We start from the raw sequence: 17,313 nt of genomic DNA, 5'->3' as shown, positions 1-17,313 counted from the left end.
AAATAGCTTCTATATGAAACTGCTCACAACAAAGTCCGTGTATTACTTTGGGTAACCAGGTGATGCTGTCTGGAAAGAGACATTGCCGTTGAGTTTTTCAAATGTTTTGTTTTATATGTATTTTTGATTTGGGGTTGAACTGTCCCTTTAACATGTTTGAAACTGAGTGAGAAGACACTGTTAATTTTTAAATTAGATTTAACTTAATTGTGATTGCACAGAGTACTGAGACAAATGCAGTTTAGCATCTAACCAGATTTTCAAAAAGAAGTACAGACTAATGTGCATGTATAGAAGTATATATATAAATAATAACTAGTATGGGGTAAATATAAAACCTATGCAGCAATAAAACAGTATGAGCATGTACAGCAAGTAGGCACAGTCCCACAGAAGTGTGGTTGTAGGCGGAAGCATGTCATGAAGTCCGAGCAGCAGAGTCGGGCGAAAGGTGAAGGTGGTGTGGTGTGGTGTGATCATGGGTGTGATTCATCTAGATCATCAACAGTTCTCTTCCATTAGAGAATTCCAGCACGTCACCTGCTGCCTTCAAGTGCTCCTCGGGAACATCGAAATCCAAGTGCATCTATTGCTTTTGTTGAGTGACAACAGCAAAATTTTCCCAGTTATGACATTTTTTTGTTGCTTGAAATTGACAATACGGCACATATATAAGACTTGAGCACTGCACTCAAACTGTCACGTGGCTGGTGGTTAGTGACTCATTTATTAACCTACTGCAGCAACAGATTTTCTCACGAGTAAATACTGAGGCTCCCGTAATTTCTATGCATAGTCTGTAATTGTGAACAGTGGGCTATATTGTCTCTCTGGTATAATCATAGTTTTCAGAAGATTCAACATGTTGGTTGACCCAAATTTGTATCTGTAGTTATGATTAAAAACACATTTTGTTGTTGTAATGAACATGTTTGCTAGTAACTTTCAAAAAATAATCATGCAAGTGAGCTCAGGTGGTTTCTGCAATATTTCCGGTGGTACTGAAGGCGCTCTAACTCAGTCAGTGTTGGCATTTACACTGCCAAGTAGCGCCAAGCAACATGAAACTAGTCCCAATAAAGGAAAATAAGACCAGAAGTTAAAAGAGTCCACCTTCAAAATAAAATTTGATCTTTGTATAAAAGTCAGTTTATTGAATTTTTTTTTTTAAAAATGCTGCCATCGCTGGAGGAGTTGTTTCCAGTGTGTACATCCATCAAAGCGTCAGTCTATCCCATTCTCATGAACACAATATCTCAGGAATGCCTTGAGGGAATTTCCCTGTATTGGCACAAACGTCCATGTCGACTCAAGCATGAACTGATCAGATTTTGGTCATAACTCAAGAATTCATACGATAGCTATAACAAAATTTCACACAAATGTCTAAAAGGGTAAAGTGATGAAGTGATGACATTTAAATCCAAAAGGTCAAAGGTCAGCTTCACTGTGCCATCCTAATGTTATCAGGCTATTACTCAGCACCATCACTCAGGAACAGAAGGGGAGACATTTGGTCAGATGCTGACTCGTTGACACCCTTCTTTGGTGCCCACCTTAAAACTGCTGCTTGTATAGATCTTCTGTGCTGCCGGGTTGAAGATATGTGTGTGTAGTCTTTTAAAATGTTTGCCTCTTTGCAGCAACATCCGAATTTGAAGCACTGCGTACTGTCTTGGCTATGCAATACATTCTCATATCTAAATGGCAGAATAGTTTGTTTGCCAGTGACTCCCAAAAGGGCGTCATTGGCAACCAAATATGACACCCCAAAATGGGAGAGCACCGGCAACAGGCGCATGTACTAATGTTTGCAGTCTTAAACAGGGTTAATTTTGTGAAACATTTGTTGTTATGCACCAAAACTACGTGGTTAGGTTTAGAAGAAAGATCATGGTTTTGATTCAAATAAATATCTTTGTTACGCTGACTTTTGGTTGGACACAAACACTGGCTTCCTGGGTGAAAGTCCTGTGTTTGTTTGACCTGTCCACCACATGGATGTATAAAGAGAACAGGATGCAGAGCTGGAGGCAGGACCCCGTTCATTCTTATGAAAGCTGCTCAGTGGCACACAAAGCCAAAAAAATTAATTTCCAGGTGTAGAATTACCCAGATCTTCCGCATTCATGGGCTCATAGAGCAAGCACATCAGTGTTTCCTTGCCACATTGCCCACTTGGTCTCTGGCTTGCTTACATTAACGACAGTCAGAAAGTATCTCTGGATTATGCAATTAGTGAATTTTCTTTCAGGACATGATGATTTAAATCAGGGCTATTTCAGTGTTCATAGAGGTAAGTTGATGTATGTCACAAAAAAATATTAATTGATTTATAGACGTCTCTTACACAACGTAAGTCAATGGGGAAAAGTCGTTTTGTACCCAATGCCATAATGTTTGGCCACTATGTCAAACTAGCCTCTAAGGCCGATGCTGTTCCCAGGGGCTCTATCCAGTGACACTGTCTAATCCGCACCAGAAACCCGATCAGTTCTACACATGTGCAAATATGGTTGGGCTTAGGCCTAAATAGTTAGGATCAGGACAGCCTTTTGGGCAGAGGATAGGACCTGAGCTGATCGTGTCTCTAGTATTTAACGGGTAATGACAGTCCACCATCCCGAATTCCGATGTACGCAGACTTTGCCTCTTCATAATACTAATAATCACCACCTAACAATACACCTAAATATGAGTCATAACAGGCAGCTTGTGCAGACAACCTATGTATTCGTTTTTTAGGTCAGGGCAGGCTGTGGCAACTTGTTTTCTATCCTGTTCCTCTGGTAGTCCACCACAAACTGTTCTGCTAATATTGACCTTCAGGTGATGGTCATTGCAACACGAAGTTCTCTATCAGTCCTCTGTCCTCCTCTGTAAAAAAAATAGTCTCTAAGTGAAGACAGCATGTTTTTCACTGGAAATTATTCACTGCAATCGTACATGTCAATATACTGATAGCTTCCATTTCGACAAAAAAAAAAAAAAAAAAAAAATACATTTAATACCTTTTATTTAAGTTCTAAAAGTTTTTACTCGATATATTACGTGAGTCTGGAAAGATAAAGATATAAAGTAACTTGACTATTTTTCAGAGGCATGCGACCATGAAGTGGTTATAAACTTTTTAAGTGAAAGCTGGATTACCAATTGGGCACAGTTGGCAGCTGGTTTAGGATGCCATACAAGTCCCTGGTTCACTGTGTGTCAGTTTGGGTAATTTGGTTAATTGCAAATCTGTTAGGGAATATGCACCAACAATAAAGATGGGTCCTGCACTTGTCGAGGATCCCTGCCTGCATTCATTTATTTTCAGGTCATGTTGTTCTCACATGGTGCACATTCATTAAGAAATTGTTGTTGTTGTTGTATTTAGTTAAATCACCACAAAGAAAACCTGAGGCTAGATAGCAGCTACTGTTCCAGAGCAGGAGTATCGGTTGAAAGAGTGTATACACAATGTACACATTTGTGGGAAGTAGAGAAATGGAGCGTCATTAGTGGCCCAAAAGCAAATATTTGCCCAAGGCCTCCCTAAAGGAATCAGCACCAGCATACTGATGTTAACTGTGTTTAGGTAGACTCAACGCAAACAATGAACATGCATGGTCTTAGTGAGCACACTGCCTTGCTTCAACACCTCTGTGAAAATAAGATGAGACACACACAAAGATAGCAATGGTACAGATGAATAGAGAAAATAAAATAATCAATAAAATGAGGTTTCTAAAAAAAACTAAACTAGAATAAGAATAGCACAAAATAAAAAATAGAGGAACTATACAAGAACAGATGGAGACAGAAACTGCAAGGTAAAGTGACCACGGAATGCAGCAGAGTCAGCAAGTCTATTTAAACAGTGTACACCAGACTGATGATATGATTAAATAACGGCACCTGGTGTTTGTTTGTAATATAAACATGATGCAAAGATTAGAAATCAGAACACATTAACATAATACAGGGGTAATATGATAAATTATTTTGTATGGGCTTTGAAATATAGCTTAATAGTTGCATTCCAACCAACTTGTTTGCACTGTTGGTCATAAGTAACTGCATACTTGTTAGCTATTCTGCACATTTTTTACAACCTCTACCTCACTTCTCACTGTGTTGTGTATATATTTGATCGTTTTACTCCTGCAAATGCAAAATCAGATGAAAGGTAGTACTATAACGTGTAGTGCAGCAAAATAGGGTGGAATAGAAAAGAGTATCAAATATGAGAGTATAAAAACAGTATAGTGTGAGCGTGATAAAGTAAAATACAGTATGTGTAATATAGTAAGTGAAATATAACTGTATAATGGAATATGATATAGCCTAGTAAAAAAAAATAGTATGATATATAATAGGTTGTATCAACAACACCTAGGTGATATGATGTGTTAAATATTAAATTATAGTATAAAAAATAATACAAGTAATCAGCCTGCAATGTGGGGACAAAAACAAAACGAAATCTTTATTATGTTTGAATTAATTAGCTGAAAAAAGTGGCACGTTCATAGAGGCAGCTTTTAGTTTGAAACCTCAGACCGGAAGTGTCGTTGTTGTTGTTACATGTAACTTGACAGTCTTGTGTAAAGGCGATGCAGGGGACTTAAAGGCCGCCAGGGAAGACTCCGCATTTCAAGGAATACAGCCAGCCAGAAATAATGGTGGGAAACAATTGGATACAACAGATGTCGAAGGGAGTGAATTCAAGCGTTACGGACAGCACCGTGTGTGTCTGGAATCACCCGGCTCAAATATCTGCTTCCTCATCCCCATTCACAGGACATCGGTAGCCGAGTAACCGGCTTGCTAGCCCGCAGTCCTTCCCAAAATCTCCGCTCCGGAATCACGGATCTCATCTATTTTTTTTTTCAGCAGCGTTACGAAAGCTAGCCAGCATCACACGGAACTAACCCGAGAATATGCCGCCTGTTTGCTTTCATTAAAGTAAAGGTATGACCTGCTAGTCCTCTGCTGCAGATCTGACCGCTAGGATCAAGCTAGCATCATCTGGAGTTGGATGGACGCGCGGCTCGCACTCACCCACCCGCAGCATCCCTGCCCGGGACGCGTTCAAGCCCGTGCTGCTGCACCGGAATGCTAACTAACGAGGAAGTGGCTTTAACATGACGAGAAACATTTGGTCTCCCTACTGCTCAAGGCTGTCAGGCGCCACACAGACATTGTTTAAATGCCAAATGTAATGACCACCCCGAGCTCGCACCATGTATGTGGCTGGCCGTGTCTGTCTCCAGCCTTGCGGATGACACTCACACAGGTACCGGCGGTTCAGAGCAAACAGCGGCGGCGCCGATACACCGTCGCCGGGTAGTGCTGAGAGAAGCTAGGAGGCTAACAGCACAATATAGAAACCCATAAACAACACCAATGGTATCCCATAAGGTTTTAGTCGCAATAATCTTACTAAATGTGTATATAGGTGTACAGTCTGTTTTCTACTTATTCGGCGGCGTCCTTTTAACGGTCCTGTTTGCTATGGCATTTCTAAATGGACCCAGGCTGCTGGACTGGGCGAGCTCACCTCCACATCTTCAGTTTAACAAATACGTCCTAACGGGATACCGGCCAATCTCCTCTGTGCAAGACTGCATCAGAAGCCTGTTTTACCTGCACAATGAACTTGGAAACATATACACTCATGGTGAGTACAAAAATCCCACATGGACTGCTTAGTCAGCAGATGAGCTTTGTGTAGCTGGTGTGACTTTGAGTGTTAACCCACAGATACTGTACAGTACAATATCTGTACAGTATCAGGTACAGATAATGCACAGATACTGTACACACACTGTACCTGCAGAAGGATGCTAAGCCAGATTTTGCACCAGAGCCTGGACAGTTTGCATTCAGGATGCCACACATGACTTAAATCTTTCATTTTCAATCACATATATCTGAGCTAAATCCTCATTTGAGGAATTTGTCTAGTATACAAGCCAAAAAATAAATAAAAAATAAAATATAAGCCTGTTTTGGTTCATAAAACTATTAAAGAGAATAAGAAAACACTGATAACTTATGTTTATCTGTTGTATAGTGATTGTCCATGTATTAAAGTGCCTATCAGAGTGATAACAGGTTGGTTTGGGTGACTAATTACATTTACTCAGATAATGTAATGTACATTTTTGAGTATTTATTGCCTCATAATTCTACACCACTACTGTCAAGATGAAAATATTCAATGTATTAGACAGCTGTACTAGTTTAGATTATGATTTCACATACAAAACACATGATCAGCTCATAAAATATATCACATTGTTGAACACTGAGCTACCTAACGGTGTATAGTGTAAAAGGGCTGCAACTAACAATTTTTTTTTTTTTTTTTTTTTTTAAATTTAATCAATGTCATTTAGTCTCAAATGCCAATCACAACTTTCCAGAGCCCAAGGTGATGCCTTCAAATGTCTTGTTGTGGCTGACCAACAATCCAAACCCCAAGGATATTTAGATTTTAATTATAGGTATGTAATAAACAGCGAATCCTCTCATGTGAGAAACTGGAAACAGAAAGTGCATTTTTTCCACTGCTGCTTGAAAAATGAGGGAAACTGTTAATGGCTTATCAAAACTGTTCCTAATAATTATTTTGTCTTTAAACTAATCGATTAATAGATGCATCATTTGAGCTCTATTATGCATATAAAATATGTTCCAGCTCAATCAGCTACAGTAAAAGTAAAACAAGTAGTGTAAATGTTTTTTCTACAGTAATGCATCAGTAACATATTTCCAATATAATGATATGTAACAATCGCAAGGGCTGTTTGTCTGCATTACAAGTTTACTCTGTATTTCTGTACTTTTTCAATAAGATTTTGAATGCAGGACTTTTACTCATAGTGGAGTATGTCTATCCTGTTGTATTTTTCCTTAAGTAAAATATATAAATACTTTTTCCACCAGTGTTAATCATAAGACAGTCACTTTAAAAGCTGCCACAATTTTCCACCAAAAGTAACCAGGTCATGGCGAGTGTAGAGAATCACTTTAAAATTATGTTTTCTTTTAATTAATGCACCATGCATTGTATATTGTAAGTGTGCCAAATTGGGAAGTGAATTTTGATTCATAATTAAATTTCTTATGAACAGCCAAATTTTTCAAGCGACGTCTCTCTGCTAACAAGCAGAAATTTGACATTTTGTTTGTTCAATTGAACTACACATAACGTAAATTTGCCAGCAGTGGCTGTTTCATCTGGTCCAATATGCCAGGTTACACAACAATATGCCATTCTTTTAATAGGTTGGCGCAAGCCAAAATTAATTGCAGTAATGTGTTAATCTGTGCAGCCAGAGGTGAGACTGATGTGTCAGTTTGTTAGCAATCTGCATGGAGTTATTCTGTTCTCAGTCTGATATAATTAGACTGCCAATAGCATGGCACACAGTAGCATGACCTCTTATGACCATCAAAACACATCCTACAGCCACAGAGAGTGCAGTACATCATCCGTGTGTTCACAGACTTCTGAGATTCTGACAACTTCCTCATTATGAAGGTCATCGCTTCACTTCCAGTTCTGCCAGCAGTCACAGAATAAACTGCAGTAGTGATCATCAGGGAAGTGGCCCTGGAAGTCTTTATTACACTCCAGTGACGTCAGTTGAGCATGTGACCTCGCATACACTCTTAACATCATTGCCTATATAAGGCAGTGATGTTTAATCCAATGAGCCATTGTCTAATTCTCCAAAGTTAGAAAAAAAGATGCAGAGCTGTGCCTGTAACTCAGGTGGAACATTGTTGTGCTTTTTTATTGTGTTGTTACATTTCAGGTAAATTTCATGAACTGGTTTGTTTTGCATACAATCTGAAAACATCCTGCCTGCAGCTCAGCTTTCAGACACTTCCCAGCGTCCGTGCCTCTGGCCTTCAGAGGAGGTCCTCTCCACTGTATTCAACCCTGAGTGGGGCTGAGAGTACAACCGGTCGGCTCAGGACGAGCAGGGGGAGGAGCAGAGATAACACACTTAAAATAGATGTGTTACAGTAGACGGCATTGCCAGTATCACCTGGCTGGGACAAATGCCTTGACATTGGGAAAGGCAGAGTGAGCAAAAAAAGGGGGGTAAGGGAGTGCAATATGCGAGTCGAGTGATAAATGATCGTAACAACTTAATGTAGATCAAATTTCAAGGTCTGGATTTTTGCTCACATAGCAGTGAACCCTTCCTGCTTGCCTAAACTTCCTCTGGAGCTGTGCAACCATTTGAAATATGTCCCTTTGCTGCATCAAAATAAGAATTTAGCGGGAGCCTCGTCTGTCCCCCAAAGAGTAGCACTGATACGTTTGTGCCAATCATGTAGGTTTCCGCTTTCCTCCACATTATTCTTGCTGGTGTCTGCACACACTCTGCAATGTTGGAGGCCTTTTCGCGGCCACTCATTCTTGTACAGTTTGAAAAATAACCTCCACAGGCCTCAACAGTCCTGAGCTGGATAATCCATCACAATAAACATGACACCTTAATTTGGTTTTGTCAAAGTTGCTGTGTTATTCTATCGTGCTTGAACTGATGGTTTTCATACCAGCGTGCACTCTACCTCAGGCTGTTTCTGTCAATGGATGCACAAGAATAACAGTAGATAATCTTTAAAGATCTGTTGCATTACAAATGTTATTGTCAACGATATGTAAGTACATGCAGAAGATGTTACAAAGTGATTGCAGAAAAAATAAACTTAATTTGTACAAGTGCATGACACTGAGTGCAACAAAGGCATTTTAAAAGTGTTTCAGGATTGTTTGTGTCGAGCCTTGACAGGAGCTTCAACTTCAATTACAGCTAAGGTAAAACCTCCTCTAACAACTTGTGCTGCCTCTGTTTCCCTCCCCTCTTCCTCTTCCAGGCATCCCTTTGGTTTGCTTCCTGGTGCTGCTGCCTCTCAACATCCCCTGGTCTCAGATCAGCGTCACGTGGTTGGGCGTGGTGCACTTCCTGGCTTGCCTGTCACCCCAGCTGGGCTCTGTGCTGTACCACCTCTTCATGAACCACGAGGGAGGAGAGCCGGTCTACCACACCCTCCTCAAACTCGACGTGTGTGGAATCTGCATGATCAACACATTGGGTAAGCTCAGCAGATTTCTTCGCCGTTTATTATTTTGAATTCTCCGTCAGCCGGCCTTCTGTTATTGCTGGTCTGTTTAATCTGAGGGTGGAACTTTTCTTTATTGATCGTCAATGATTTACCACAGGAGTGTTTTGCTTGGAGGTGTACCAGCACTGAATTATCAGAACATATTTGACTACTGAGTCAACTGGCCAATATAAGCAATGATCCAAGTTCTAAAATGATTATTGATCTGTCCATGCTGCCTGTGTTAGCCAATTAAAACCAAAATGACAAGTGCAATATTTTGTATTTATTTATGTGCTAATGTTCTTTCAGAAAACAAAACAGCACATTTTGTTCCAACTGAATTATTTTTATTTTTATTTCAAGTTTCCGCATCTGGAAAGCTTAGTTTCTTAAAAGCACTGTGTGTAAGATACGGCCAGCTAGCCGACCAGTCCAGTCTTGTAATACCCCTTGTAGCTCAATAAGCGATAGAGAGTCACTGCAGAATCCGGGTGCCTTCTGTCCTATTTGAGAGGATGAATAATTAGAGTACAGCCCCCGGGTAGTGGCATAGTAAACACAAAGGCTGAATCCATACTAATAACATTTTCATTTTAAAACGCGTAACTTTTCATAACACAAAAGTTGGATGAAGGTTTTGGCAAGCAACCTCGCCATCCCAACCACCCGCTCCCGCCCAAAAACCATGTTCGCGAGCGAAGAAATTAGTATTTTAACATTAAAAAAAAAAAGCAAAACAAGAGTAAATTTTGGCGAGGCTTTTCACAGCTGGAATCAGTTCTTGGTTTCTTTTAGGACCTTGACACACCAAGCCAACAGTTTGCCATTGGTCAATGCCAGGCTATTAGTGAGCATCTGACACCCTTTTTTTTATCACTAGTCGGCCATTGACGGCTTTTTTTGGCTGAGTCAGCATGTTTAATCAGGTCAGCAAGCTGTTGGAGAAATCACTCTGTTTGGCAGTTCAACTCAGTGCAACAACTAAAGTCCAGAGGGCATGAGGTCAAAACAAACTTGTTATATTAGGTAAGGTTATTTTTTAGCCATTGGGCTCTTTAGCAGAAACAGTTTACAATTGTTTGTTTTATTGTTTGCCCACGGTAAATACCCTTTGTTCTTTCAACATCGGCTTGTGTTGTTAACATACGAACTGGCTAACTAGCATCCTGAACCCGTCCTGTGGGTCTGCTGAATTCCCTTTTTTAATGATGAATGCCTGCTGCTATGGAGAGTTATTTCCTCTCACGCAGGAGTGTAACGTACATGCCATAGCTTTGGTGCAACTTTTTGGCAATTTTGTGTCTACGCCTTTAAACTATTAAGTAACATCTAACGTTGGCTTTTTAGCAAAACATACTGTATCTTTAGTGCAACTAATGACAATACAAACCGCAGTACTGAAAAACATCCAAATGGCGTTGATACATGGTTTTGATGTGGCTGTTTTTTTTTGTTTGTTTTTTTTTGCTACTATGGTCATGCTAAAAGCTAAACTAAACAAGCCATAACATAAACTACAGGCCATTTGCCATCGAATTTGCATATTTTTGCCCTACTGACCTTTTCTGTAGAACAGATGACTGTAAATCTATATTGTATGGCCCCAGTAGTAGACCAGTGAAATTCTGTCCCCCATTTCTTTGGAGCTTTGGTCATGCATTACACATTGCACCTTTAAGGAGCTTTCACATGACTTTCATGAGTTGAGGGCCACATTTCACACAGTCAGGCAATGACTGACATTAAACGATCTGAATGCTGCTCAGTGACTCTGAAAGAGCAGTGTCACACCAGGTTCAAACAATCTGACCTCTGTGCGCTGTGGCTTGCACCGTGCGTTACATTGCTGCTGAGTCGGGCATCAATGCTTCATCTCTGTGCTGACTCTCCTTTGTTTGTTTCCTTGTCTCAGGGGCGCTGCCTATTGTCTACAGCACGCTGCTGTGCTACCCGTTCATCCGCACTGTGGCCCTGTTAGTTTACATCCTGCTGTCCAGCCACGCCATCTACTGTGCCGTCACGGCTCGGAGCAGCGTTCGCCGGCTGCGCTCCTTTGCCTGGCAGGCGCTGTTCCGCTTCTCCTTCTTCCTGCTCCGCTGGGTGGGCGTAGGTGGTGGCAGCCCCACCTCACTACGCCACTTCCTCATGATGGATGCGCTGGCCGTGCTGGGCGGGGTCATCAACATCACACGCATACCGGAGCGATTCCGCCCGGGCCTTTTTGACTACTGGTGTAACAGCCACCAAATAATGCATGTACTGGTGGTTGGCTCCATCCTCTACCTGCACTGGGGTGTGCTGGACGACCTGCTGTGGATCAACAGCTACATCTGTCCCTCAGACTGACCCCACCTGCAGCCCCCACCCCCTCACAAGGAGCACTGGGATGTAAGGTGAAAGGACCTCTGAGGGGAGGGGGGTGCCTGCAGAGGGAAGGGGAAGGAGGGGAAATAAGGGGGGAACTGATGGTGTGAGGTGAGACGATATGTTGTCTGTGCATGTGTTCACCTCAAGCACTCAAACTCAGAATGTTCATATCTACGTCCATCGTGGTACTTTGTGCGAATGCAGGCAAAAGTATGTCAAGTAACACGCACAAGCATTTTGACTCTGTCGCCCTCCGTCAACATGGACACACAGGAGTATACGGACACACACAAACACACACACATAAACAGCAAAATGGATATATTTGAGCGATGAATTAAATGAGTATTGAACACTATAAAGTCTTAAGTAAAGGCTCTAGTAAAATGTTACTGCTGAGTTTAAAGCCTTTACTTAACAATAGAAGTTTTACTTGAGCATTAGTTGTGGTTGGTTAAGACAGTCTGTGGCTAAACGATATCACATGCTCAAGTCCTCTCAGATGTCACTGTTGCTACCTATGCAGCACATCCATATCTCAACTCATCACACACAACACACACTCAGACACCCTCACACCTATATTTTTATACTACATGTACATACTGTAAGTGCTGTATGAAGCACTCAGAGTTTTCTCTACGTCCAACTGACTGAGTTTTACTGGACTGGTTGTTCTGTCCGTGTTTCCTTGTTTCCTGCCACTGCCTCTTTCTTTACGTGTGTGTCAGTCTGATTTGTCCTTACTGTCACAAGATGACGAGGAAATGAAAACGGGAGAGGGGGTTCATTCCTGAGCGTGCTAGCATGTTGGCAATGAGTTTACGTGCTTTAGGTGGCTTGGACCACACATTAGCAATCGATCGCGCAGTGTTATCGGCTTTGTGTGTACCTGAGCTCTGTGCCAATGAGATTCAGGCATTTTTAATCAGAAAAGAAAGTGCACACGTTTACAGACTGTGTTCAGTGGCGGTACTGTTTGCCAAATTTTTGCTTATGGGAGTCCATAAGCAAGGTTATTTATGATTCCACATTTATGATAACCTCCCATTGTAAGGAAGGTTGTCACCACTTTTTGCTTTTATGGAGGAAATGCCCTCAAATGTGCATTATGAAATGACAGAACAGACATGAACAGGCACTTTTATGATAACAAGCTTTACACTGAAATGCCACCATGTGCGCATTTGATTGTGATGTACATGTGGCAGCAAGACACACTGAAAGTTTGCCACTTAACAAAGTTTTAACTTGTAACTAAACAATTCATTATCTTTGCACTGTAAGTACAGATATAACTGGCCTGCATATTGGCACAATTTGCACATAACACTGTAATGAAATAATAATATTTATTATGGTTTTTATTCAGTTGTATTTATTTGCTGATACAGGTAACACTGTGTTCCTCTCAGCTGCTTGAACAGTTTACGTTGTTGCTGTGCAGGATCACTGGCTGACAGATCAAGTTAGAGGTCACAGAAAATCTTTTGTTTTATTCAAACCGTGCAAATCCCGAGGATTAGCTTCTCATATTCTCCCCGCACACTTTTTTTCCCAGCGAATTTTGACTCCTCAGTCACACAGTAATAATGTAGGAAAAGATCAGTCTCTATGCATTTCAATTCACAACAATCGGCAAGAACAAAACATTATTTGACTTTTAAAATTTGTGCAGCCCTCTTCTCAAGATCTTATTTATGTCAGTTTTTCCTCAGACTTGAATGAAAACGGTTTAACTGTATTTGGATGTTTACTTGTGCACAGTCAGTCGTTATTGCCACAGAATGGGGCACATTGTTGCCCTTATTTATGCTGTCTTATTTAAATGCATTGCTTTTGCTCTGCAGCTGGATTTGTGTCCTGTAAAAAGCACCTTTTTAACCTAAATAGAGGTTAGACACTGTTTTTTTTAAAGTGTAGTATTTTGTTAAGCTGGTAAGCAGGAATGAACCCCTCTGCCCTCCTGTTATGTACAAGTGACAACAGTTCTGTGTGAATGTCGATGGGTGTTTTGCCACTGTTTTCTTCTGTGGTATTTCAGTCACTACTCTTGAATTAAAGTAACTGTTGCTCCGTTCTGTCTTGCTCAAGACTAGTGGCTGAAGTGCGATTTTTTCCACAGGCAGACTTTACTTTCTTAATGACATTGCACTTGTTTCCCATGCCAACAGTCACAGCCGCCCACTGACTAGTTGCCAATCCCGTCAGACCCACTTCATCTTGCCAAATTAGCAGCGTCTGAGGTGTAGCACATTCTCTGCTTCCTGTGCTAACACTGACTCATAGGTGAAGAGGGATTTCCCACAGTCTTAATCACGTACACTAGCCTCAGACTGCGTCCCCCACCCCTACCCACCCCTCTGCTTCATAAAGAGTCAGATACTTATGTCTGCTAGTCTCACTCTGACACAGCGGTTATTACCTACCGTGACCGTGGTACAATGTAAAAGCTGAAACTAATGTATTATTGGCCACTGAATGAAACTGGAAAAAAAATGCATGAAAGTAGCTGTAATACAGAAACAGATGTCTCGTAGCGTTAGCTCATCGTTTGTTCATCGTAGCCATACACAGGCCTGAACTGACTGTGTGGGTACAGGGGGGTTGGGGGAGGGTTTGGGCAGGCGGATCACCACTACAGGAAAATAACTGAACACAGATCAGAGACACTATCACTATCAAATAAACTGCACTGTTCATCATTCTCAAAAGGGCTTTGGATTAAAGTAAATTATAATTCTGAAACATATTGAAAGTCCATATAAATAATGTAAATACATGTATGTAGATTATATATACATACAGTGCAAAATGATATACCCTAATTCATTTTTGATACATACCCAATATGTTACGGAAAGACAATATGGGATGAGAAGTAATGGAAGTAATGGTGTGCCACATAAAAGCTGCTGCTCTCTTTCACAGCCAAAGCAAATTATGAGAGAGGGAAGCAGACGGGGCTCGGTGCAGTGCTTCAGGTTAATATCAAAGATGTGTGTTTGCTTAGCTATGTCCATATGTATGTGAACAACATGGAGGTAAAAAACATACTGAAATTGGTTTCAGTGCTAATGTGGAGTTGTTTGACCTTTCGTGACTCTAACTAAGAATGCTTTTGATCATTTAAATGTAACCACTTTTTTTTAGACGTGTGGGAAACACAGATTTGTGACCATTGTGGGGAATCTTGGCAGGCATGTGAATACCTCGTGACTACCACTGGTCTATCTATGCATTATCAGCCGAAGGATACGTAACAGTCAAGCTGATTTGTGTTTGTTCAAGAAACAGCTCTCTGATCTGCTGTAACGGAGGGCTTTTCGCTCCAACATCCTGGGTCTCCCACTTCTCAGGGTGCCATAACAGTAGCTGTAACATCCAAGGCCTGACCTCTGCTGTCTGAAACATGGCTGCGAGACTTTCATCTACCTCCACCTGCCCTCTTTGTCCAGTCTGTTCATGCTATGAACTGGGAAACAGATTGGACAGAAGGGAGACAGAAGGTGGAAAGGGGGCATTTCTCTAAAAACCATGTTACAGGAGTGGAACCAGGCCAGAAAAATTGGTCTTTGTCTTTTTGTCTGTATGTTAAATGAAAAAAAAAAAAAAAGACATGATGTATGAACACATCACTAACAAAACAAATTTCATTTTTTAATATAACACAGGTGCCGGATAGCCTGTTAATGACCTGTTTATAATGGACTACCTGTATTGTTATATACTGATTATTATGATTACTGTTATTCTGTGGATCCTAATAATGACACTGGTCTATGTGTACAGATAATGAGACAAGCCCTTTCCTTTAGGAAGAAGGGAGCTTTCTGGAGGGTCTGTCTGTTATCGTCTCTTCATATCTGCAATGTCACGGCATTTTTAAACTGACAAAGGAGCGAGTTTGGCTCCATCTAGTGGAAGTTCATATGCACTGATGCAGGCGTTACTGTAGCCATACACACTGCAGGCAAATGAAAATAATTGGCAGCTTGTGATACTGTCAGCGCTGGTTTGCAGTTATTCTCCAGCGTTGTTTATTTAAATTTGCAGACAGTGTGTGTTCACATGTGTGTATGAGATCTCCCGCAGAACCCATACAAGCATGAAATCTGTACGTTGTCAAATTTACTTTCTCCCTTCGCACTGACGGGGCTGCTGACTGCATCCCCAGAGTGCCTCATTATCCAGTCTGTGCGCTTGCAAATTAATGTGCACGAACACAGACACACAGTTTGTTCCTGTGCTGTAGTTCACACATCTGTCCAACATTAGTGTCCTGTGTAACAGACAGGCTCTCACACTCCTCAGTCTCCAGCAACGATTGTGCAATAAACTGAAGTCTATATTTTTAAAACTGCCTATAGGTCATCTCTTTCTTCTGTGTTTTTTTGACTGAGATATGTGTGTGTGCTTTTGACTTGGTTTTAGGGTCGAATAGGTTAAAGGTTAAGGTTGTGCATGTGGTTGTGGCAGTTGATGTTAGTACTAAGGACAAAAGGGCTGTGTTTCCTGACTGGGTGGTCATTTGCTTAGTTCAGCAGCATTTATCTGATTACATGGGTACAAGTGGTTTTGGGTTTTGATAATTTGGCCTACTTGTAATAGGCTCCTCCTCTTTTATAATTAGCTATCACTGAGATTGACAGGACCAAATGGCATTAAAGTTTATTACAACTAGGCTTAAGCACTTTAATCAAAAACCTTGTTAAAGCATTTGTTAATTTAATTGAACATTTTGTCCATAATGCTGCCTAAAAGACTTATAACTAACTGGATTTGGGTCTACTTTTGTGACAATTGGGCGGGTTAGAGGCACTGATTCAGCAGCTCATTGGAAAACAGATCGGTCAACACTTGGCTGGGGAGCGCTATATGTCAGTGAGGGAACTCACAAGTGTAGATGCATGTGTACATGTGTACCCAGGTTCAAATGTTAACCCACAATGATGGAAATCCTAAAAGGCAATAACACTACTTGACCTCAGCTCTTGAGTGACATAAATCAAGGGAAGACCTTGTTAGTGTGATAGAAAATGTTAGTTAACACTTATAGTTTAGGATTACGCAGTATTGGTAAGATTAGGAAATAAATCAAATAGATTTGAGGTCCACAAAAATACTGTTAAACAACTGAGATAGGAGCTAGAAAATGCATTAAGTCAAATAGGGTTAAGTATGGAAGTGTGTGTGCACGTGTAATAATGACCTTACAATAGCGATAAGAAATTACTTGATCTCACCTCATTAAGGAGTAGATTAGAGCTTCTTATTGCAATTGCACAGGTTATTTAAAGATTGTAGCTCAGGGTGAGGGGTTTAAAGGGGTGTCTCTGTATTTTAGTGTTGCATGTCCAAAAAGTTGCAGAACACACAAGAGACAGATTACAAAAAAATGTTTAAATTGACACATCAGAGGGTGAAATATCCTAACTTTTAGTCCCTAATATGGCTCAAACTCATTTGACCTTCATTTGACCTTCCCTGTCTGACTTCAGACTTTACAAAGCTGACTCCACAGCCACAGAAGACAGAGTGGGACTAAGGACTTGGACTACATGCTATTTAGAGCAAATCTATGATTGGGACATTGTCGGCACACAGCTCTCAACATGGGGGTAGCTGAGCCAGCAGCTAGCAGAGCAAACAGTGCTAACAGCTGCATCAGTGCTGACAGAGGTTATGGAGTTGGCTAAGCAGAGGGTGGGTGCCATGCTTCTGCAATGACACTGTCCTGATATTAGTGGTAACCACCGTATGAGCACAGGGCAGAGTGGCAGCGATTAGCTAGGCAGTGGGATACACAAGCAGGGACTCGCATGCAGT

The 17,313-nt window shown here is 41.1% G+C and overlaps 1 protein-coding gene across 1 annotated transcript; it reads left to right on the top strand.

Annotated features, from left to right (window-relative positions):
* Positions 1–4,580: 4,580 nt before the first annotated feature.
* Positions 4,581–15,107, top strand: paqr4a (progestin and adipoQ receptor family member IVa). The gene is made up of 3 exons (XM_050068200.1): positions 4,581–5,665; positions 8,887–9,105; positions 11,030–15,107. Exons 1-3 carry the CDS (start codon positions 5,392–5,394, stop codon positions 11,461–11,463), a joined length of 927 nt encoding a protein of 308 aa, XP_049924157.1. The 5' UTR covers positions 4,581–5,391; the 3' UTR covers positions 11,464–15,107.
* The last annotated feature ends 2,206 nt before the right edge of the window (positions 15,108–17,313 follow it).

Source organism: Epinephelus moara, chromosome 18, assembly GCF_006386435.1.
Source record: "Epinephelus moara isolate mb chromosome 18, YSFRI_EMoa_1.0, whole genome shotgun sequence".
NCBI lineage: Eukaryota > Metazoa > Chordata > Actinopteri > Perciformes > Serranidae > Epinephelus > Epinephelus moara.
The sequence above is the reverse complement of the archived record's forward strand: the minus strand, read 5'-3'. Positions and strand labels throughout refer to the sequence as shown.

What these genes read in the sequence shown, in the direction of transcription:
- paqr4a (XM_050068200.1), top strand. Translation starts at nt 5,392, where the DNA reads ATGGTATCCCATAAGGTTTTAGTCGCAATAATCTTACTAAATGTGTAT. An exon ending in TGGAAACATATACACTCATG is followed by an intron (nt 5,666 to 8,886) that starts GTGAGTACAAAA and finishes TTCCTCTTCCAG; the next exon opens with GCATCCCTTTGGTTTGCTTC. An exon ending in CTGCATGATCAACACATTGG is followed by an intron (nt 9,106 to 11,029) that starts GTAAGCTCAGCA and finishes TCCTTGTCTCAG; the next exon opens with GGGCGCTGCCTATTGTCTAC.